This window comes from Setaria viridis, chromosome 7 (genome assembly GCF_005286985.2).
Source record: "Setaria viridis chromosome 7, Setaria_viridis_v4.0, whole genome shotgun sequence".
NCBI classification, from domain to species: domain Eukaryota; kingdom Viridiplantae; phylum Streptophyta; class Magnoliopsida; order Poales; family Poaceae; genus Setaria; species Setaria viridis.
Window position 1 is genome coordinate 26,460,875 of NC_048269.2, and position 12,205 is coordinate 26,473,079.

General features: G+C 49.7%; 1 protein-coding gene and 1 long non-coding RNA gene across 3 annotated transcripts; one reads left to right on the plus strand and one right to left on the minus strand.

Annotated features, from left to right (window-relative positions):
* Positions 1-2,635: 2,635 nt before the first annotated feature.
* On the plus strand, positions 2,636-4,683 carry LOC117862600 (uncharacterized). 2 transcript variants are annotated; one of them, XR_004642016.2, is made up of 2 exons: positions 2,636-3,267; positions 3,337-4,683. It is a non-coding gene; the product is annotated as an uncharacterized lncRNA (long non-coding RNA). The 2 variants fall into 2 exon arrangements; XR_004642017.2 differs by having other exon boundaries at positions 3,340-4,683.
* A 258-nt stretch (positions 4,684-4,941) lies between these two features.
* On the minus strand, positions 4,942-8,192 carry LOC117862599 (probable serine/threonine-protein kinase PIX13). Its single transcript, XM_034746098.2, has 6 exons — positions 7,689-8,192; positions 7,100-7,485; positions 6,454-6,589; positions 6,049-6,191; positions 5,835-5,958; positions 4,942-5,727 (listed from the first exon to the last, which is right to left on the minus strand). Exons 1-6 carry the CDS (start codon positions 7,762-7,764, stop codon positions 5,291-5,293), a joined length of 1,302 nt encoding a protein of 433 aa, XP_034601989.1. The 5' UTR covers positions 7,765-8,192; the 3' UTR covers positions 4,942-5,290.
* Positions 8,193-12,205: the final 4,013 nt, after the last annotated feature.

Genomic DNA, 12,205 nt, shown 5'->3' on the forward strand with positions numbered 1-12,205 from the left:
CGACGGCTTGAGGCCCTGGACGGCAAGGGAAAGAGAAAGGTGAGAGGCAAAATCGATGCGGGATGGCGCGGGAAAGCTGTGGACGCGAGGGATTGGTCGGCGGCTTACCGACGGCGGCGAATTTCACCGGCGACGGCGGCTGCATGGGAGGCCTCAATTCAGTGGCGAGAATGGAGCCGAGCACTACTGGATCAACCCCTGGCTCGGGAGAGGGGGTTAGTGGAGCTGAGGGCAGGGCGAAGAGCAGCAGCAGCGCGCCAGCGATGGTGAAGCTGCGCTGGGTTGGCTTGGGAAAGTAGCGGCTCGGGGGTAAGGGAGAAGAAGAGGTGAGGGGATAAGATGTGTCAATTTGCGGGTTAGCCCCTTGAAAAAAGAATTCTATTCGCAAACTAGTCCTTGAATGAATATAGGTTACCAGTTTTAGGTACACTGCTGAGCTCAATTTTTTTTTTTACAAAATCTTACTGAAACTCCGGTTTTGCTCTAAACGGCACCAGCTATGTATCGGCCTGGGCCAAGCGGGCTTTTCCGGTGCCCAGCGCAGCGGCTGCCGCTGGCTCCAAACTCGTACGCATGCAGTGTGTATTTGAGTTTGGCCCCGGACCAGGCTGCCAATGATGACGGGCAGAGCAGTGACATGATGATGCATTTTTGTTGTGAGTTGGGGACGGGAACCCCGTCGTGTCTCCAGCCAAGACGCGCGCGGCCTATTGAAGCTGACGCAACGTTGCTCACAATTTTGTAGCGAGTTGCCGAGATTATTGAGGTATTTTTTTTTATCTCAGCTGTCTTCGTCAGCGAACCCAGGAACAGTGGAAGCATATATAGGCCTTGTTTGATTCACTGACTTAAATTTAAGCACCCGTTACATCGAATATTTAGATACTAATTAGGAGTATTAAACGTAGACTATTTACAAAACTGATTACATAAGTGGAGGCTAAACGGCGAGACGAATCTATTAAGCCTAATTAGTCCATGATTTGACAATGTGTTGCTACAGTAAATATTTGCTAATGATGGATTAATTAGGCTTAATAGATTCGTCTCGCCGTTTAGCCTCCACTTATGTAATGGGTTTTGTAAATAGTCTACGTTTAATACACCTAATTAGTATCTAAACATTCGATGTGACACATGCTAAAAATAAGCAAATGGAACCAAACGCCACCATAGTACGAGTCTACGAATGTTCAGTTGTCAGCGGACAGCGTCGTCGTCTCGTCCATGTATGTCCCTTGTGATTGATTGAGATATGCAGGGGCCACGCAGATCGTATATCCGATTTCTTTCATGCATCTACGTGGCGGGCGGAGACCAAGCTGAATGGGCTTGGTATGTGACGACCTGAGTTCATAGGACTCTTCATGTTCCCGTGTGACTCGGGAACGTTCAGATGATCGGAGATTCGGAGCAGGGGGAACGAGCAGTGCCCGTGAACCAGGGGCACATGGAGAGAATTTGTCGATGTGGTACTGTGGTCTTGTTAGTAGGCATTTGGCGTGAAGCGGAAACTCAGGAGATGAGGATATTGGGAGAATGCACTGTACACGTGTGTTTTGACTCTCTGAAGCATGGTTTTGTTCCTGTTACACACTTGTAACATCGAAATAACGTGGTGCACAAATGCAATTAGGCTTGTCCGCTTGTCCCAAGGCCGTCTGCAATTTGGCTTTATAGGCCGCATGAGGAAATGAGTTTTGTTTCAGAAACTGCTAACTGCATACTATGCTAGTACATGGGAGTTCATACTACCTACGACGTATCTGTGCCTGCCTCGTTTCGTTTACAACAAAGTCTGGACCTACGGTGGAGGCAGGCTGCCAATAAAATGACGCGCACAAGTGACGTGATGCTTTGATGTGAGCTGGGCCGCTGGGGGCACACAGGGACCGGACGGAACCCGTCGTGTCCAAGGCCAACCAAGACGTGCCACGAGCTAAAGTTTAAAGTTTAGTACCCAGATGTTTGATACTAATTGAAGTATTAAACATAGGCTAATTACAAAAACTAATTGCACAGATATAGTCTAATTCGTGAGATGAATCTATTAAGCCTAATTTATTCATGATTTGATAATGTGGTGCTACAGTAACTATTTGCTAATGATGGATTAATTAGCCTTAATAGATTCGTCTCGCGAATTAGCCTAGGGGTGCTGCAATTAGTTTTATAATTAGCTCATGTTTAGTCCTTCTAATTAGCATCCGAACATCCTATGTGACACGTGCTAAAGTTTAGCACATGGTATCAAACACCCCCTAAACCTAATGCAACACTGCTCACAATTTTGTTGCGAGATTGATGTGTTGATCCCCGCTGTCTTCGAGCGTGTTTAGATTCTCGGGCTAAAGTTTAGCATTTGTCATATCGAATGTTCAGATGTTAATTAGAAGGACTAAACATTAGCTAATTATAAAACTAATTGCGGAAGTCCTAAGCTAATTCGCGAGACGAATCTATTAAGGCTAATTAATCCATCATTAGCAAACGGTAGTACCACATTGTCAAATCATGGACTAATTAGGTTTAATAGATTCATCTCACGAATTAACCTCCATCCGTGCAATTAGGTTTATAATTAGTTTATATTTAATACGTATCCAAACATCTAATATGATAGGAGATAAAGTTTAACCCCTGCTATCCAAAAGAACCTTCGTCAGTGAACCCAGGTAAAGGAAGCATCTTTAATATACGAAACTTGGTCAGGTCGCGAGCCATTCTCAAATTCTTATTGAGCCACGTCGCTCGTTTTCGCGGCCGTCGGATCTTTGCCAGCGCCTTGCTCTTGCCGTTGATCTCGGTCCTGGTTACTCGATGTTTCTCGAGAGCTCGCCGTTGCTTTCCAGGCGCCAGGCGGTGTGACCCTGTATTACGTATCAGATACGCATCCGCGTATCCATATCCGATACTTCGATACGCCTTTGTACCCTTAAGTTTTGCAGAAAACTGACGTATCCACGTATCCGTATCGGGCCGATATATCCGTATCGGTGTAGCATAGGCGGTGACCGCGGCGGAGAGCCCAAGCAGTGATGCCCCTTGCGAAGCGGGCGGGATCCACGGCGTGCTCGAGCTCCGCGCCTCCGCCATGCGTCCCGCAAGGCCTCGTCCATCTCCATCCGGACCGGAGGAGCTCCGCTCTACAGCTGCGGAGAAGACGCCGCCGAGCGTGCCTAGACAGCATGCGCTCAACCTCCCCTGTATACTCTCTGCCTCCACTGTTGTGCATGTAGCTAAGCTCTTCCATCAATGATGATGTAGGTGGGTGTTCAGGAGCACGCACGCAAGTTGTTTGACCAAATACCGCTGCTGATTGTCTGATTGATGCAGCAGGCTGAGCCGCTGAGGACGTCTAAGCCTCAAAATTGCTGCTGCAAGATTCGACCCTGCGTCCCTGCTGTTTGCACCCAAAAGATACGCATCCTTGTATACTTCAAAAAATTTCTCAATCAAATTGGTAGCTTGATATCTCTAGTGCAGATCATTGAAATCCTAGCAATCAGCATGTTCATTGTCTTGCTTGGTTGATATCAAACAGATCTGCACATGGATAATACTAAAGCCATGCTTAAAGGTACAAATCTTTTTGCATGCAAGATTTATAGTATGCTTAGATTAGGCTTTAATGTGCCTAAGTTGTTCCCTCTGTTAGGCGAGATTTCATTGTGTAATAGGATTCATAAATGAAAGCTTAGACAGTAGGTTGGTACAGAACTACAGATTACAACTTAGTTAATTTAGTTGGACTAAACAAATAAATAGAGACTGAGAAAGAAACATGGTAGTGTGTATGAATATGTTTGAGAAACCTATCCATCTTAATCATGTAAATTTTAATACTTCTCGAAAATTATGCTGAACCAAGCTGTTTTCACGTTATACTGGTTTGCTCAATTTTTATCTCTGTTAGACATTGGCAGTTGGCACCTTCGGTTCACCATCCTTCAAATGCTCCATAACGTTCTGATTGCAAATGAGAGTAGATCCCATCCAGGAAAGCGATATAAGTACATAAAGCCAGACGATATTAATCGATGCTGCTTTCAAATGGACATGTGTTACTTTCAATTTTTGGCTACCCATAGAACTCACAGTACTCCAATTAGAGTAACTTTGAACAGTAATCATGAGTGCATAAAATAGCACATCAATTGGTAATCTCTACAAGTCAAAGCTTCGTGTGCGCATAAAAAAAGTTGCACAAGCCAAGTTCCTCTTCAACGATGGTAAAGAAGGTAACTCATACCCAACACTGGTAGCGTTACGCGCGGCAACGCCGCGCCATGTTTCTAGTAGTAAGTGAAGCCCAGGAATGTTCAGTTGTCAGCCGTCAGCGTCCATGAATGTTCCTTCTGATTGAGAGAGATCGCAAGGGCCACGCCAATCGTACCCGATTTCGTTCATGCATCTCAGTGGTGGGTGAGACCATCAAACCAAGCTGAATGGGCCTGGTATGTGACGAGCTGCGTTGAGACAACTCTGCATGTTCCCGTGTAACTCGGGAACGTTCGGAGGACCGGAGCTGGAAACCGAGCGATGCCCGTAAACTAAGGGCACATGGAGAGAATTGTCGGTGTGGTCTTGTATGAGTAGGCATTTGGCGTGAAAAGCGGAAAGTCGGGAGATGAGGACATTTTTTTTTTTGAAACGAGGAGATGAGGACATTGGGAGACTGCACTGTACAGGTGTGTGTTTTTGACTCTCTGCAGCATGGTTTTGTTCATATGGCACAGACTTGCAGCATCGAAATACACCACACTAGCTGTAGCTCATACCATACGTAGTGCACAATGCAGTATGCCAATATGGCTTCTCTCAAGGCCGTCCGCAAATCGACTTTGTATCAGCTCTGGTTTCTAGCTCTGGTTTCTAGCGACCGGCCTAGAGCCAGTGATTAATGGAAGGTAACCTTTCCGTTAAAAAAAAGAAGGGACGTCTGCAATCAATCTAAAGTTCGCCGTAGCTTTGGTTACAGGCCGCACGATGAAATGAGTTTTGTTTCAGAAACTGCTAACTATTCTACATAGGAGTTCGAGTTCATACTACTACTACTACATAGGAGCATGCTGTATCTGCGCCGGCCCTCTTTTACAACAAAGTTTGGCGAAACCAGAGAAGAAGATTGAAAAATAATAACATCCTATTGATTCCTGAACCCGTGTACCAGCCAACATTTGGGCCATCTACGATCAAACTGAACATACAAGGCCCTTCTGGCCTTCACCATTGCTGCCGAAAAGATCTGCAGCAAAAGCTACCGATACACTGCAAGCGTCGTGCTACCTCATACTTGGAGACGGGGAGTGGTGGTGGTGGCTGCTCCCCGCCCGGCCGGACCCGCCGGACCTCGGGCGCGACGAGCGGTTGCGCCCCGCCGCTCCTCCCGCGGCGCGCCGCCGCCCTTGGGCCGCACCTTGATCTGCTCGATCTCCTCGAGCGCAGCGACGACCTCGGCCATGGATGGCCGGCTCCTGGGGTCCCCCTCGAGGCAGCGCAGCGAGAGCTGGGCCGCCTGCAGCGCGGCCTTGGACGGGTACTGGCCCTCGAGCCTCGGGTCGACCAGCCGGGCCAGCTTCCGCCGGTCCGCCAGGTGCGGCTTGGCCCAGTCCACCAGGTTGTGCTGCTGCGCGGGGCGGCCCGTGTCCAGCGCGCGCAGGCCCGTCAGCATCTCCAGCAGCACCACGCCGAAGGCCCACACGTCGCTCTTCACGTACAGGTGCCCTGCAGAGGAGAGGCGTACGCCGGCGAGCATGTTCGTATAAGCCTCGGCGACATATACGGCACGGAATACGGGAGCGCGTACGCGCGGTGGATGGATGGATAAGTACCTGTGGCGACGTACTCCGGGGCAGCGTAGCCGTACGTGCCCATGACGCGCGTCGTGACGTGGCTGTCGCCGCCGGTAGGGCCGTGCTTGGCGAGGCCGAAATCCGAGAGCTTGGCGTTGTAATTCTGCAGCAAGGGAAACCAGGGTTTGCTTATTTTGTACTGCTACTGTAGGTGGTTCCGCGATTTTCCAAAGACACCTGTGATGACTCATACCGTGTCGAGGAGAATATTGGAAGCCTTGAAGTCTCGGTAGATGATCTGCCTCTCCGATGAGTGGAGGAACGCGAGACCACGGGCCGCACCAATGGCTATCCGAAGCCGAAGGTTCCAGGGGATGGGTTCGAAGGCTCCACCCTCTGCAGGAAACATTTTGTTATTTCATTTTCATCCACTTTTTTCCAAAACAAGTTCAGCATTATTAGGAAGTTAGGATGCTAAACTGTAGCTTAGATCAACTGATTGCGACGTGCATCTCCGAATAAGGAAAAAGAATGGGGAAAGTAAAGCTTGCCAAAAAAACCATCGTTTTCTACAAAGTCAACCCGGTCTTTATCAAATCATCAATCAGTGTACTTGCGAGGAAACAGACAAAGAAATTCCAAAAGGAGGGGGACTCACTTCTAAAGAGATGATTCTCGAGGTTGCCTTTGGGCATGAACTCGTACACGAGCAGCAGCTCCCTGTCCTCCACGCAGTACCCCAGCAGCCTCACCAGGTTCGGATGCGACAGCCTCCCGAGAAAGTTCACCTCCGACTGCAAAAATCCCGCCAGCGCTACGACGTCAGGGGTTAGCTCAGCACAGCAGCCGAGCAAAAAGAAAAGAAAACACCAGCGCGAACGTGCCGGGCGGCGACCGCGGCGTCAGAACGGGCACCCACGCGGATCTCCCGCGGGGGGACGCTGGGAACTCGAGCGAGGCTAGGCCCAGGCCGCCAGGTCGGCGCCAGCTAGCTCTCCTCCTCCCCACGCAGGGAAGCGGCGCAGCATTTGGCGTATGAACATTTGAAAACGATGGCCGGGGCACCGGCCACGTGAACACACGGGGCGTGTGCTGTGCCTGTGGATGGGATTGGAATCTGGTCGCGAGCGACGGATGGCCCCAATAATAGTCCGACCCCGACGACCAGTACAAGTGAGCTCCGGTTGCTAAACCGCTTACGACGCTGTCGGCTTCACCGGCCGGCCGGTGGTCGGCAATCGGCGCGGCAGGCAACTAGCAGCGGTTAGTTTTTGGGTGAGTGGGCGCTAGCGGCGTGTACGCACCTGCCACTCCTGGAGGCCCTGCACGCTCTCGGGGTTGAGCTTCTTGACGGCGACGACCATGCCGATGCCGGAGCGCGTGGGGTTCATGGTCCGCTCGTCGACCCAGCCCTTGTACACCCGCCCGAACCCGCCCTCGCCGAGCACCGTGTCGGGCTTGAAGTTGCGCGTCGCCGACCGGAGCTCCGCGAAGGTGAAGACGCGCAGGTTGGGCGCCTCCAGGATCCGGCCCTCCGGGTACGCGGCCAGGCTGCTGCTGCTGCTGCCGCTCCGGGTCGTCGCGATGCTGCTCATGGACGACCCCGGGGACCTGCTGCTCGGGTGCTCCGATGATGAGCTCATCGAAGGGTCCGGCTCCGGTGCCGCCATCGGAAGCGCCCGTGCAGGTGCTGTTAGAGAAACAAGGAGAAATTGATCGTCATGAATCTGGAAAGTGCTTCAGCTAAATGGAATGGTGTGTCAGGAACCAGGAAAAATCAGCGCCAATTAAACCGATGCAGGAAGAACCAATAAACGATTTGCGTCGCACTCAAGACTGCTAGCTAGCAAGAAGTAGGCAGGAAATGCAAGCCAAATAAGAAAGCGGGGGTACCTTGGGTCTGCCCATGGCGGCCAACGTTCTTCACGGCCTCCAATTCGGCTTCCTCCGAGCCGAGGCAGTTCCCCATGGGAGCAGCAGCGGGGAGCCCGCTCGGTCGACGCCTCCTCCTGCGGATTCCTCCTCTGTTTCTTGCGTCTCCGGAAGCTGCCACCACCAGCCCACCACTACCCCTCCTTGCCTCGCTGTCCTGTGGCGCCGTGATATAAAAGGGGGCGCGCGGCCGGCGGCCCGTGCGGCCGTGCGATCGCCGAGGCTTACGCGTTATGGGAGACCTTTCGATGGGTTTGGTGCCTGCCACCGCGGGGCACGGTACTAGTCTGCGCGCGCGCGAGAGGCGAGATGGGGAGTGTCAGCTCAAAACATTTTGTTTGGCCTAACAAAGCGCCAGGGCGAGGAAGGAGTCGGAAAGGAAAAGGGCTTGTGCGTTTACTTCGGGCAGGTCAAACGCTCTCGCAACTTGGCACTGGCAGCAAGCCTCCGCCTCCCTTTCAATCGTTCATGTCGCTGGCACGGGCACGGCACAGCTACAGATGGATTTCGAGGCAAGTTGCATGGGAGAGTCCGAGAGAGAGGATGAGAAGGCAGTTATTGGGCATGTGCTAGACTTGTCAAGTCAGGTCAGGTTACGGCGGCCACGCAGACGAGGGGGGAGAATTTTAGCCCACTGGGCAAATAATACGGGGATGTGCACTGTGCAGGTTCTCCAAGTGCTGAGCTAGAACTAGAGCCGGGCTCACAGCTCAATCCGTCCTATCTCAAAACGGAAAAGAAGACGCCTCGCTCCATTTTGTTAGGTGGAAATGGAAATCTTTGTTCTCACCAGCCATTTCACACGGTGAAGAAAAAACAGCGCGGCGCGATCTTTTTTTTGTTGTTGTTGTGACGCAGACGATACTGAAGCCTGCCTGAACTGCACGTGCCACCATTTCTACCCATGCTCGTCTGCTGGGACGAGCATATCACGACCTTTTTTACTTTATCCCAGCAATTGGATATTTGGATACGGTATCTTTTCGCTTTGCCCTCTGGGCCTCGTATGAACAAAATCTCGGAATTGCTCGTCTTCAACGGATTGGTGAGCTTGCAAGGGTCAAAGCTCAGGAGGCACAGCTCAGACTTTTCTTGGAAGATCGTCCACGTCTGACATCTCCGACCGTCTTGCGAACGCAGAGCCTACCACCACTAGTACCAAAGTTCCCAGGTCATCCGTCTTTTGTATGCGGGCGGGGCCCAGCTTTGAACATTAACCTTGATCTCATTGGGTTTCATGTAAAGTTTGTGCCTTTATTAACAAAGAGAAGTTTAGGATAAAAAGCACCAGTGTGTTAGTACAGATTTTATAAGTGCAATCGGCAAGCAAAGCTGACTTTGTTTGGCAAAAGGCCTCAAGATCTGATGGGATCGTGTCATCTTCTAGCCGATCCGTGTCCTGCAGGAGCAGCATTACTACTAACGTATCGAGATCGAATCGATCTGAGAATATCATTTCATATGCATTGATCGGTGATTGAGGCTCCGTTTGATACTCCCCGCTAAAGTTTAGCACATATCACATCGGATGTTTGATGCTAATTAGGAGTATTAAATATAGGCTAATTACAAAACTAATTGCACAGAGGGAGTCTAATTCGCGAGACAAATCTATTAAACCTAATTAGTCCATGATTTGATAATGTAGTGCTACAGTCACTATTTGTTAATGATGATTAATTATGCTTAATAGATTTGTCTCGCGAATTAGCACAGGGTTCTGCAATTAGTTTTATAATTAACTTACGTTTAGTCCTCCTAATTAGTATTCAAACATCCGATGTGACACTGCTAAAGTTTAGCACTAGTATCCAAACACCCTCTGACTTGCCAAGTTAATTTATACTACCAGTTAGCATTATACTAGTCGTGTCCAGATTTTCTCACGTAACAATGTGTCCCCTGCTAATAATTTATTGTGGCGATAGATGGCCGTATCTCGCGTTGCATTGTGATGATAGCATGATACTACCAGGACCATACTAAGGGCCTTTTTAGTAGGGTTTATTGGACAGCTTCTCGAGCGGTTTCTGGAGAAACTGTACCAAACACTCTTCCAAAAATAGCTTCTACCACGGAGCACCCACGCAGCCGTTTTGCAATTTGTACTAGCGAGGCGAAGCCGGAAAAACCAGCTCCCCGCGGCTTCCTCCCCGTCCGCGCAGGACTTAGTACGGAAATGCCCCTGGACTTCGCAGTAATTACACGCAAATTGCCCCCATGCCCTCTAAATCGGCACGGCCTCATCATCTCCGCACTCCAAGCCATGATTCCTCTCTCACTCTCCTCACGGTCTACGTCGGTGGTGAAAAAAATGGAGGATAGGGTGGCGGCGGCGCCGGTCGGAAGAGGACCCCCGTTGGATGGGACGGATCTGTTGGCGGTCTGCAAGATGCGGCTGGCAGAGGGAGTGGCGGCGCCCCATACCCGTTCCTGTGGCAGGGAGGCTCGCCGACGGGTCCCTTGGGCGTGTTGCTGGCCGCCGCCAGAGTTCCCCCAGGAGGGGGCGCAAGCGCATGGCCCGGCGTCGCCGGCGCGGCTGGAGGCGCAGCCACCAGGGGTGCGGACGGCACGACCTAGACCGGCCACGCTGCTAGGTCTTGGGTTGGCGCCCCAGCAGCGGCGGGCCTGGCCTCCGGCACATGGCCTAGCACCGCCATGGCCGCAGGCACAGGCATGCCCGGAGGATGGTCGGAGTGGTAGGCCAGAGCAGCAGCGGAGGCTCTAGGGCCGGATTGGTTCCGTGCCAATCCTGGCACTTCCGGCATCATCAGTGGATCGCCAGCGCCAGCCACCAACGAGACAGCTTCACAGGAGGTTGGAGCCAACGAATGGGGTGACGAGCAGCTACCGGTTCGGGCCAGCTCTGGTCCAGTTCGGGGCTCCTCAACTCGCTGGCGAGGTGGCCGCGCACCTAGGCCGCCACCGGCGTCTAGGAAAGCTCCTGCTCCTGCATCTGTGGACGTTGACCTCACCGATCCAAGGTAAGAACATATGTCTAGCATGAATGTGCCAATAAAATTGAATGAAACGTGGCGTATTAGCATACTGGTAGATGGAATGGTAGTTGAATGTTGCATTCTAGTCAGTGAGCAGCCAACCATGAGCCATCAAACTGAATGGTGTGAATGGTAGTTAAATGACAGTAGCATCTTAGGAATCACAGTAATGACAGTAGTTGAATGATGTTTTGATTTTGTACAGACTACATAGTCTACTAACTCTTCATGCTCTTATCTCTGACAAGTCTAGTGCATATAGCGTGTTATGAAGGAAATGATTTCTCAGTGGGCTGTTATGGTTTGATGATCTTGCTGGCTCATTTAGTTAGTCATACTGTGCATATTGTTCATTTTCACGCCGTCTGAAGGAAAATCATTTCTCATGCTGAGATGTGTATGGATCCGATGATCCTACTAGTTTATATAACCTGTTACACTGTATCACTGCTTGCTATTCATTATGTTAAAAAATGATCTCAAATTTAATTATATTGATTGGACCAGTTATGGTTGCCAACATGATACCTTTTCAATTAAGCTGGATGTATCTATTATTTTGGATATCTAATGACGCAGAGCTTCAACATTTGCAACTGGATCATAATATGCTTATAGATATTCTGCAGATGATGCCTTCATCATGCAGTGCTACCTTAGTAAAAAATATTGCATCTTAGGAATCACAGTAGCATGAATGGTAGTTGAATGTTATGCTTCCTTATCAAACTGATTTTGTTGGCAACAGCTTGGCTGATTGGTGTGATGAGAACAATAGGATAGTTTGTGAGATTTTTGCTGATGAAGTTTTAAAAGGAAATAGATCAAGTACTCATTTGAGTAAGATCGGGTACAAGAATGTGATAGCAAGGTTTAAAGAAAGGACTGAGATTGACTATATTAGAAAGCAATTCAAGAATAAATGGGATAAGTCGAAGCAAGATTATAGTATTTGGAAGCAATAAGGAGACTGGGATTGAAAAATAAGGAGACCGGGATTGGATGGGATGAATCTGAGAAGAATATTGTAATGTCAGAGACTTGGTGGAAGAAAACAGCAAAAGTAAGTAGAATTTTACAAGTTGCAGTTGTTTCAAATTTTTCATTTTACAATATGGCAAATGATTGTTATTTGACTATTGCATTTCAGGATATAAAGGGCTCTACCAGATTTAAGCTGAAAGTATTACAAAATGAAGAGCAGCTAAGCATTATGTTTGAAGACCTCAAGAATACTGGTGATGAACATTGGTCCGCTTCATAGCACCTTCCCCAGCAAACTTGTCTCATGACAGTTCTCCAATTCCTATTGATGACGAAGATGAAGCATAAAATGATGATGATAAAGAGCTGGAGGATGTGACACCTAGGAGTGTGCAAGGTTTAAAGAGAGGTAGATGGGCTAGTAACATGAAGGGAAAGAAAACCCAAGACAAGTACAGGTCCCTGGTTTCAGGAACAAATGGGTAAGATTGTGGA

Excerpts from the sequence above, each read along its gene's own strand:
- LOC117862599 (XM_034746098.2), bottom strand. The coding sequence starts at position 7,764 with ATGGGGAACTGCCTCGGCTCGGAGGAAGCCGAATTGGAGGCCGTGAAG. Across the intron at positions 7,486-7,688 it reads CCGCCATGGGCAGACCCAAG|CACCTGCACGGGCGCTTCCG; the intron begins GTACCCCCGCTT and ends TTTCTCTAACAG. Across the intron at positions 5,728-5,834 it reads CCCGGAGTACGTCGCCACAG|GGCACCTGTACGTGAAGAGC; the intron begins GTACTTATCCAT and ends TCTCCTCTGCAG.